The sequence below is a fragment of the Lagenorhynchus albirostris genome, chromosome 9, assembly GCF_949774975.1.
Source record: "Lagenorhynchus albirostris chromosome 9, mLagAlb1.1, whole genome shotgun sequence".
Taxonomy (NCBI): domain Eukaryota; kingdom Metazoa; phylum Chordata; class Mammalia; order Artiodactyla; family Delphinidae; genus Lagenorhynchus; species Lagenorhynchus albirostris.
In genome coordinates this window covers 11,341,906-11,353,339 of record NC_083103.1, presented here as the reverse complement: position 1 = coordinate 11,353,339, position 11,434 = coordinate 11,341,906, and the positions used below count along the sequence as shown (strand labels likewise).

Genomic DNA, 11,434 nt, shown 5'->3' with positions numbered 1-11,434 from the left:
TCCCATGTTATGAACAGGAGGTAGGACTCTAGGGCTTGGATCTGCACAGCTGAGTGGTGGTATCCTACAGAAGTCTCTCTGTAAAAGCATGATTTCTTCTAGAAACAATAAATGCTGGAGAGGGTGTGGAAAAAAGGGAACACTCTTACACTGCTGATGGGAATGTGAATTGGTACAGCCACTATGGAGAACAGTATGGAGGTTCCTTAAAAAACTACAAATAGAACTACCATATGACCCAGCAATCCCACTACTGGGCATATACCCTGAGAAAACCATAATTCAAAAAGAGCCATGTACCAAAATGTTCATTGCAGCTCTATTTACAATAGCCCGGAGATGGAAACAACCTAAGTGTCCATCGACAGATGAATGGATAAAGAATATGTGGCACATTTATACAATGGAATATTACTCAGCCATAAAAAGAGACGAAATTGAGCTATTTGTAATGAGGTGGATGGACCTAGAGTCTGTCATATAGAGTGAAGTAAGTCAGAAAGAGAAAGACAAATACCGTATGCTAACACATATATATGGAATTTAAGGGAAAAAAATGTCATGAAGAACCTAGGGGCAAGACGGGAATAAAGACACAGACCTACGAGAAAATGGACCTGAGGATATGGGGAGGGGGAAGGGTAAGCTGTGACAAAGCGAGAGAGTGGCATGGACATATATACACTACCAAACGTAAAATAAATAGCTAGTGGGAAACAGCCGCATAGCACAGGGAGATCAGCTCGGTGCTTTGTGACCACCTAGAGGGGTGGGATAGGGAGGGTGGAAGGGAGGGAGACGCAAGAGGGAAGAGATATGGGAACATATGTATATGTATAACTGATTCACTTTGTTATAAAACAGAAAGTAACACACCATTGTAAAGCAATTATACTCTAATAAAGATGTAAAAAAAAAAAAAAGCATGATTTCTCTGTGGGGACACAGTTGTTCCCATAAGCCCAGGCTCTTCACTTTGATGGGAAGGAGTCTTAATTGACTAGAAGTAATGGACTGAGGAGTTGGTGATTTACCTACTTCTAATCTGACTAGTTTATTTTCTTACAAGTTCCTGCCAACAGAAGATCCTGCCATATGCAATGCCATCTCCACATCTGAGTTCAGATGGGTCCCTATAGGTCAGGAACTCCCCCATTCAGCTCTGCTTATAATAGAATTACCAGCAGCAATAATGTCCTTAGAACAAGGGTGGTAATTTTTAATGTCTCATTTGACCCTCATAACACCCTTGAGGAAGGCATGGCTGGTGCTTTTATCTCCACTTTGATGAGGAGGAACTTGGCTCAAAGCTAAGTGGCTTGTGCCAATCTCAGAACCAGTAAGTGGTGGAGTTTTGACTAGAATCCAAGTCTCCTGTCTTGGAATTCTGGACTCTCTGTATCATCTCTTCAGATTCTGGCTCAAGGTCCACCTCCTCCAGGGAGCTTTTTCCACCCACAGTATTCTTTCTCATCTCTGAAGAGTTCTAAATATTATTTTCTATACTACTCACTTGACAATAACCACAAATGCCTTGAGTGGTCATCTATCTTGAAGTATGTGCCTTGTTCCACTGCACTATTTGCAAGCTTCTCCTGAAGCAGGAACAATGTAGTCTATTACTGGTTCCTTCACAGCCTCACACCATGCCTTTCCTGCAGCTTGTGCCCAGTAAGGATTGGCTGGGGCTTGGCTATCCCCGTGGGATGCAGCATTCAAAGAGCCAATTCCAACTATCAAGACTGATATGCCCTGATCGATGCATATTTCATAGAATATAGGAAAAATTCCTGCCAACAAAGTTGTTGAACACTGAGTCATGAATCTCAAAGTGCATTACATCGGTCACCATATATGCAGGAGGATTTGCTTTGTTGAAGTAGAAATTATACCTCATATTCTTAAATGTGTTTGTATTCTGCAGCATGCCTTTCCACACAGCAGGGACATATCATGAAAGACTGTCTTTAAATGATTTATACATCAAATAAGTCATCTATTGAAATTTACTGAAATACAAGGCTACTTTTTTTTCTCAGAGAATTGGGCAGGAAAGCAAGACTTATGTTCAAATCTGGGCTCCTCTTGCTACTGCTAGGCAAGTAAGATTTTCAAAGAGTTGATTTCTTCAACTGCAAAACTGGAGCACAAAAATCTGTCTCCTAGTGAACAAATGAAAGTAAAAATGTCTTTTGATACATCAAGAACTTTATAGAAAGTAAAGGATGAATAAGAGTCAAGGAAGATTTGGTTCGTGGGAGGTTAAGCAAGTTAAACTGTGGGAATCAGGGTTTTCAATTGTAAAATGAGAGAACTGGTATAGGTTATTTTTAAAGACTCTTTCTTGGCTAAAGAGTCTATGACTCTGTAATGTTGGCTTCAATCGTCCAGGACTCTTAATATTTTAATTTTTCTTTCCATATACATAAAAGCTAAACAAATTATTTCATGCACAAAGGGAGACTCCTATTTAAAATAATTCAATCATGAATCCTTTTTCAAAAGGATAATCTACCCTGATGTAAATAATTGTCCTTATATATGTGTTTTCACATTCTGTTTTTGGACGTTTCAGGAAGGAAGTCTTCCTGTGCCTTTACTGTGCTAACTTGAGCTAACTTGAGGGTGCGTGTTGTTAAAAACCAAATGAGCATTTTGTCTCCATTTGAGAGATTTCCCATGTGGACATGAAAAGTTCCCCAGGGTAATTTGTATTCTGTAAATTGATGTCTTACTGGCAATAAGACATCTCCTTCTGAGCAGCTTATGTAAATGAATACTCACGTGATGTCAGATTGAAATGTGTCTGCTGTAGGACTGGGAGGTTGGAGGACAGGAAATTAAACAATGAATGGACATAAAGGCTTGGACGTGGATGGGGTGGACAGAGTGGGGGAGCTCAGGAGCCAAAAGTGGGAAGTACAAGAACAGAGAAGTGAGAGCTATTGTAGGACTCTCAGCTGTATAAATCATGCATGCATTATGACGGGCATGTTTGCATACTTTATTTCATGGTATCTTCACAGTTTATCCTGTATGTTGGGTTCAAAGAGATCAAATGACTTTCTCAAGGTCACACAACTGATAAGAAGGGTAAGAATCTTCATCCAGCTCTTGATACTAGAACTAGGACCTTCATACCCATTTGCAGTCAACTCTAGTGCTAGTTTGAGATGACTTCAATAGAAAACGTAATATGTAGTCATTAGGCCTTTAACTCTTAGGAGATCCACATACTTTTCTGCCTAAATTGGGATATAGAGGCAGAAAGAAACATGCCCAGAAACACACCTTACTAGGTACTGTAACAGTTTTAATATAAAAACTATAGACTTTAATTTTTCATAGGGATCTTACTGCTTAGTGGTGAGGGAAGTTCTTGCTTGGGCTGAAGATGGAAAGAGGTTGAGGAAAAAAGGAAGAAAAAGAGGAAGAGGAGAAGGGAAAAGAGGAGCAGGAAGAAGAGGAAAAGGAGTTAATGATATCTATCAAGTAGGAAAAGAAGCTGAGCTCTGAGTGGAACACACTCAATGCTCGGATAGATGCTTCCCAGACTCATCTCCAAATCTGGGTACCTTGAGCTCTGTAACTTCTATAAGTCACGAGAAGGACTCCTTGGTGAAGTGGATCCTGGCCATTCAAGGTTGTTCTTCTGTGTGTTACTGGAAAATCCTCACTGCTAAGGCAGGGAGGTGGGAGGATGGATGAGGCAAGTCTAGGTTGTCAAGGCCTTGGATCCAGAAGAAGCTCCCAATCCCTTTAGGTGATGGTGACCATGCGCTTGAGAAAGTTTTTCCTACAGGTCAGCCTAATGTCCCTCTTTGCTTCTCTCTCCACAAGACCCATGATCAACCCTCTTCAGACCAAGGCTGCCCTGTGCGTAATGGAGTTTGATCATCTCGAAACTAATATGACCTTCTAAGCTCCCTGATTTAGCCCACCAAGATTTCTGGTGTTCACATTTAAGATAAAAAAAAATTTTTTTTTGGAGATCTTGAAATCATGAAATATGTGGCAGCGTAGACTAATCGTAGCTATAAACATCAAGCAGTTGATATGTGAGAAGTGAAATGAATCACCGCTCCCTTCCCACCCACACGCATCCGCTCACACCACTTAGCTCAGGAAACAAGACCTGAAGGTAGACTTGTGCTGTGCACCACCAGGCCATTCCCATCTTAAGAAGTACATTAACACAGGCTTTTTAATTTTTGCTGCATCTAATTACAGAACATCTGAATAGAACAGGGATCCACAGGTGAACTGAATTATTGAAAAAACAGAAGCAATGAGGGCACAAAAATCTATTGTGTGAATTCATAATAGATCCACCAAACTTAAGGATGATGAGAAATGCAAGCATTTAATTCAGAAGACAAATACCCCTTCTCAAAGCCCCTGGAAAAAAAGTTTTTTCTTTAAACCTTCTGTAAGTTTTGGTTATTATGTTAGACCAAGGCCAAAAGCATAGAACAGAGTGCAGGAACTCTAAAAAGAGATATACTTATTCAGGTTAAAGTTTAAACAATTTATCTACTGAAACATACATACACAAGGTGGCTTATTGTTTTCTACCAAAGTTGTCCTAACACTTTAACAGAAGGAGATGGAGAACACAAAAGTACACAATCTATGAGTGAGGATGGGAATGAGAGTGGGCGCAGAAGGATCGGGGTTAGAAGGATTTCATACTGGGTCACCTGACTCTTGGTCCAGTGCCTTGTCCTTTCAATTACAACCTTCTTTGAGACGTTATTAAAAATATTGAAACATCCTTTGTCAGCATTAGATACTTTAACTTTCAAACTCACGGATCAAAGAAACGAAAAGCATAAGGCTGTGCCTTCCAGTTGACAACTATTATTCAATGAAGATGTAGTCCTTACACCACGTTTTAATAACAAATGGAAAATTTTTTCCAATTAAAATAGGGAGAGGGAAAGTCAGTGCACTCAATTTATGCTTTGATCTTCTGCTTTAAACCGTGTCGGGAAACTAATGCAGGAAAGAGTTTAAACATCCCAGGGTGTTGTTTACTAAATATAAGGTTATTTTTCTGAGTGAGACATTTCAAAGGGCTGCTTTTTTTTTAACCACTTTTCCTAACAGCAGAAGTAACCACTGTTCTTGGAGAAGAAAGAAATGAAATCTGCCAAACCTCAAAAGTTGAGGTGGCATCTAGGTCTGGGGGGAAGGTTTATCCCTTAGTTACCTGCCTACTTCCTACTCACACTTAAAGACTGGGAATTAAGTTTGTTGAGTATTTTCCAGAGAGTATGTTTCACTTCTTTGTTCCTAAGACTGTAGACCAAGGGGTTCAGCATGGGAATCACCACCGTGTAAAACACAGATGCTATTTTGTCCATGTCCATGGACTGGGTGGAGCTGGGCTGTAAGTACATGAAGATAATTGTTCCATAGAAAATGGAGATGGCCGCGAGATGGGACGCACAGGTGGAGAAGGCGTTCTTCCTTCCTTCCACAGAATGCCTCCGTCAAACAGCCATGTATATGAAGAAGTAAGAGATGAGGATGACCAGGAGGGTGAAAAAGACACTGAAGCCCACGACAAAGAAGGCCACCAGCTTGCTCATGCTTGTGTTGGAGCACGAGAGAGCCAGGAGTGGAAGGACTTCGCAGAAAAAGTGATTCATCTCATTTGAACCACAGAAGGAGAGTCTGAAGGTGTCTGCTGAGTGGATACAGGCATCGAGGAAGCCACAGGCATTGAGGAAGCCACAGACATAGGAGCCCATCCTCAGGAGGGCATACACACCTGCTATCATGGTGCTGGTGTAATGAAGGGGCCTACACAGCACTGCACGGGGGTCACAGGCCGTGGAGGCCAGGAGGTAGCACTTGACGGTGGCAAAACCCACAAAGAAGAAGGACTGAGCAGCACATCCATTGTGGGAGGTGAGTTTGTTTCCTGAGTGCAGTGCAGCCAACGTCTGGGGAGCTACGGCTGAGGAGTGACCCGGATCGACAAAGGAAAGGTTGCTGAGGAAGAAGTACATTGGAGTGTGGAGGTGGGAGTCTGCGTAGATGACCAGCACCATCCCCCTGATTCCCAACCAAAGTGATGAGGTAGATGAACAAAAATACCAGGAGGAGGGGAACCTGGAGGTTGGGGTCATCTGTGAATCCCAAGAGGATGAACTCTGTTGCTTCTGTGCTATTCTCCACTGAGGTTAACTTCAATTTAGCCTGGCAATTAAAGGAGAGGAGCCAGTGAAACAGATGAAAGTATAGAGGGATGATATAAAAATAGAAAACTAAGATATATTGAGAAAGTACTCTGTGTAAGGCACCTGCTAGACCCTTCTATTACATTACAGCATTTAATCCTGTGAGATAAGTACTATTATGCCTACTTTCTTGGGAGCTTAATATTGACGAGAATAACCTAATTAGTAGGGGTCAGAGTTAAATTCACATCCTTATACTTCTGAACCCAATGTCCATACGTTCAGAGCTTGAATTATTCTACCTGTTTACATCATATGAAACAAAATATGATATGTCTTGTAGCCTAGCTTTTAAGATTTTGTTTATTCAGTTTTTAAAAAATCAAAAAGAGAATAGCATGAAGTAAAAAGTATAAATCCCTCATTCCTTGTTTTTTTATTCCACTCCTAAGAGTATAGCCTCTACAGAGATTTCCCGTATGCCAACAGAATTATATGGTACTAAGCATAGTAAGAGCTTACTGTATGCCAGGCACTGCTCCAAGAGCTTTACTTGAAGTTAACTTATTTAATCCTCAAACCAACTCTTTGGGGTTGATCATATTATTTTCCTCATTTTACACAAGGAGAAACTGTATAAATGTGTAAACTGTGCAAAATATACCCAAGGAGTATATATGATACTCTTATTTCAAAATGTTCACCTTTTTCAACAATGCTCCATGATATAAAATATGCAAATGGAGCTTTGCTTTTTACTTAGATTATTTCCAGTTGTCAGTATATTTTATACTTGGTCTCTTTTTTCTGGCTACTATCTGCTCCTAAAATCTAGTAGCTTTTAGATGAAGACTGGAGAGCTATTATGATGAAATAATAGTAATAATAATAAGATGAAGAAGAAGGAGGGGGTGTAGGAGGAGGAAGGGGGGAGGAGCAAGAAGAGGAAGAAGGAGAAGAAAAAAGAGAAGAAGAAGGAGAAGAAGAGAAGAAGAGAAAAATATCGCCCAAAGTCACATAACTGGTAAGTCTTGAAAGTGGAATTAAAACCTTGGTCTCTCTGATATCAAATCCAAAGCTCTTAACCACAACTTTAATGTCTTTAGAAGTTTATCCCTCAACAGTAATTCAATTGCATTTCATCTTTATATATTTAAATTGAGATTATACCTCTCCACTTCCTATCAGAAGTCTTTGTTATTGATCCTGATTACCATTAAGTTCTCCCTTCTCTGCTCTCCCAAAGCACTTGAGACTTGATTCACACAATTAGCTGAGCAACCGCCCAGCCTACCATGACCCCTTGATCACATACCTAAATATTGGTGAATTAATTAGAACGTCAATAGCAAAGTGTTTAAACATTTTTCATGCTAACTAACCCCACCACAAACAGCTTCTTGTTCTCTTGTCTAGCTGGGTCCACCTTTTCTGCCAACATATTAGCTAAGACTCGTAGTATAAAAAATATTCAGAATTAACAGTGAGACTGGGGCTGGGCAGGCCTGGAGCAAGACTTGTGTCCTAATTCTAGTGACCTGTCTCTCTCTCCTATTGTTTTCCCTCAGTCTGATGTGCTTATAGGTTTTTCCTGTCCCTGGTGGCAGAATGGGTGACAACAGGCTCTGACAGAGGAAGAGAGAAAGGGAAAAAGAAGGGATTTAAGGGAGAAAAGGCTTCAGCTCTGCCTGACCTTGGTTATCTGCAAGTGCAGTGATCAGATTGGGAAGGAGCCTTTTTTATACCACAAATGGAGACAGCCCAGCCTGTCGTGTTCAGATGACGATTACACACACGAGTGTCGCAGCTGGTATCACAAGACTGGCTCAGCCAGTTTGGAAATGCTATTGGTCAGGAACCATGATAAAACTCCAGTCCTGGTTTCCATTTTCCACCTTTATAAACAGTGCTCCAGGGAATACCCCTGTAGATGTCCTCTCATGCCCCTTTCTTTTTCCTTAAGATAAATTCCTAGCATTTTATATTTTTATCCTTCTTTTGCTTATTGACAGATTTCCATTCAGTAATGTGTCAATTAACTTTCCAACCAGCAGCACTTTCATTACATTTAGCCAGTCCTTCTTTTTTCTTTTTTTCCTTTCGACTTTTGTCATGTGTGTGTACTCTATAATTTACCAGACACAGTATCCTATCATCTATGACAGGCAGTTTCCTGATATATATTAGGAACCTGGGGCCTCTTAACTGCAATATCTGTACAAAGCCCCAGAGCAGGACCCATCAACCTCATCACTATTAACATTACGTGCTGGATAAAAAAAGAATGAAATAATGCCATTTGCAGCAACACGGATGGACCTAGAGCTTGTCATACTGAGTGAAGAAAGTCAGACAGAAAAAGACAAATATCACATGGTATCGCTTATACGTGGAATCTTTAAAAATGGTACAAATGAACTTATTTACAAAACAGAATTAGAGTCACAAATGTAGAAAGCAAACTTTCGGCTACCAAGGGGGAAACACGGAGGGGGAGGGATAAATTGGGAGATTGGGATTGACATATACATGCTACTATATATAAAATAGATAAGTAAATAAGGACCAACTGTATAACAGAGAACTCTATTCAATACTCTGTAATGACCTATATGAGAAAAGAACCTAAAAAAGAGTGGATATATGTATATGTATAACTGATTCACTTTGCTGTGCAGCAGAATCTAACACAACATTGTAAATCAACGATACTCCAATAAAAATTAATTTAAGAAAAACATTATGGGCTGGACAGTTCTTTGGTTGCAGGCGGGGGTGAGGCAGGGGAAAGGCTGTCCAGTGCATTGTGGGAGCTTTAGCAGTATCCCTGGCCTCTATCCACTAGATGCCAGGAGCATACTCCCTTCCCCAGCTGTGACAAACAACAACGTCTCCAGATACTGCCAAATGTCCCAGACGTCCACAGGGTCATCCCTGGTGGAGAACCACTGTTCTAGAGATTATAAAGCTCTATTTGTGTTCACGGTTTACTAAGTCACAATTCCATGAGTTATGTATATTATATATTTTACAGCATACACATATATTACAGACCCATATTCATGTGTAGATGTATATATATGAAGAAACTGAGACTTGGTGAGATAAAGCAGTTAGTTCAAGATCTAGGACTCCAGCCAAGTATTGCTGCTCATTGGTGGGGGAGTCTAGGAAGGGAAAACTGCTTGCCAAGTACTGTGGTCCTTCAACTAAAGAGATACTCACCTTCCTATTTCATAAACCAACCTCTTCCCCAACACAAGGTAGGGTAAACGACGCAGAAAAACTCCAAAAATGAAAGGCAGCTGACTTCTGAATTCTATTCCAAAACACCTTCTCAAATGCTTATTTAATCCATTTTCACGGTTAATACTGACCACCCAATTATACGTACCTAAGCTGTAGGTCTGATTTCTAACAGTTATCACGCACTCCCTATATTGAATTGCCCCAGACTGCCATCTTCATATATTATCAATTAACCTTCAAAGTATTTCTATGTTCTCTTGATGGACAACACTTTCTATTATGCATTGTGTCACTATTAATAAATGTGTCTGGATCCAGAGCAGCAAAGAGAATTTGGAGTCAGGGCAGAGAGAGGAAAGCTTTGCTTTGCCCAGCACCACCCCTGAAGACCTGAATCTAAATCCCATTGCTGCCACTGCTGCTGTGTTCCCTCCCACCAAAGTCCTACAAAGGCCAAGCTTTTCTGCATAGGTCTAAAATAAATATCAGAAGGAGCCTTGAAAAAGTAAAGACATTTAAAGAAAATATTTAAAGGTAGCCTGTGATCAACTGCTTTATTTAATAAATAACAGATATGAGGGAATTCCCTGGCGGTCCAGTGGTTAAGACTATGCACTTTTACTGCCGAGGGCCTGGGTTCGATCCCTGGTCAGGGAATTAAGATCCCACAAGCCGTGTGGCGTGGCTAAATAAATAAATAACAAATAAGAAAGTGTGTTGAAAACTGAAAACCATTAAAACTTCAAGGATTAAGGGATTATAAAAGTAGAAACCACCAAGATAGATAATCTGAAAATAAAAGTGTTATCAAAATTGTTTCTAAAGGTGTTTGAAGACCACCTCAGCCATCACATCGCATTGGGGGATTTCCAAAAGAAGAATCTCAATGGAAAACCATAAGACTAAATTCCACGAAAAAAGAGACAATAAAGAATTAAGGAAGATAAAATATGAGAAAATCTAGCCACTGTGTGGTCTACGGTGGGTGCTCAATACAAACTAATTTACCTTTTCATTAAACTATCCGTCAATCAATAGAAAACAAACTTATGGTTACCAAAGGGGAAAGGAGGTGGGGGAGGGATAAATTAGGAGTTTGGGATTAACAGATACAAAATATAAAATATTTATCTCTCTATAAAATAGATAAATGACAAGGTCATATATATTTATATATTATATATACATATATATTATATATAATATATGTATCTATAACTGAATCATTTTGCTGTATACCAGAAACTAGCACAACATTGTAAATCAACTATACTTCAACAAAAAAATATTTTGGAAAACTATTGGTCAGTCATATGAACTTGAGTCCCAGACTTTATTAACACCAGCTGGTAGCAGCATTCTACCTAGAAATGACTGTCAGTTTCTGTTTAAGAAAAGATGACCCAAAAATTACCTAGGAGAGGTTCACTGTCTCAGTTTTTCATGTGGCAGAGGAAAGTGGGGAAAATGGAACTGAGTCCTTTTTTTATACCTACTTCTGAGCCCCTTTCTCCTTAAAAAAAACCCATTATTTTTACCCACAGTACGAAGAATGTTAAAAAAAAAAAAAGTCAGGGAAAACATACCTAGTTCCTTGGGAATTCTGAGACCTTAATTCAGAACTGCCTTCAACTACGGGGGTTTTTGAAACCTGCAAAGGAAAAGAAAAGCTGTTCAGTCTCAGAAGACCTCAGATTTCAAAGCGTAAAAAATTTCCTGAGGCTACGAAGTAAGCGTAAAAGCAGTTCAGCTGCGGTTGCAGTTGCTTCAGAGCTTGAGAGGTACCACACTGTATGAGAGGCCTGGAATCATCCAGAAGCTGGCATCTATGTAGGTGTGGGAGCCTCTGGAGGGACTCAACCCCAATCCAGAGCTCAGTAACATGCAAACGAGTAATCAAAACACCACTTTCTTAGATTCCATATATATGTGTTAGCATACGGTATTTGTTTTTCTCTTTCTGACTTACTGCACTCTATATGACAGCCTCTAGGTCC

General features: G+C 40.0%; 1 protein-coding gene across 1 annotated transcript in view; it reads right to left on the bottom strand.

The window, feature by feature from the left end:
- Window positions 1-5,216: 5,216 nt before the first annotated feature.
- LOC132526162 (olfactory receptor 5B21-like) overlaps window positions 5,217-11,434 on the bottom strand; it is a 10,454-nt gene continuing 4,236 nt past the window's right edge. The window contains 2 exon segments of the mRNA XM_060160054.1: window positions 5,217-6,065; window positions 6,067-6,207. Of these exon segments, the coding sequence (XP_060016037.1) occupies window positions 5,217-6,065; window positions 6,067-6,207 (990 nt within the window).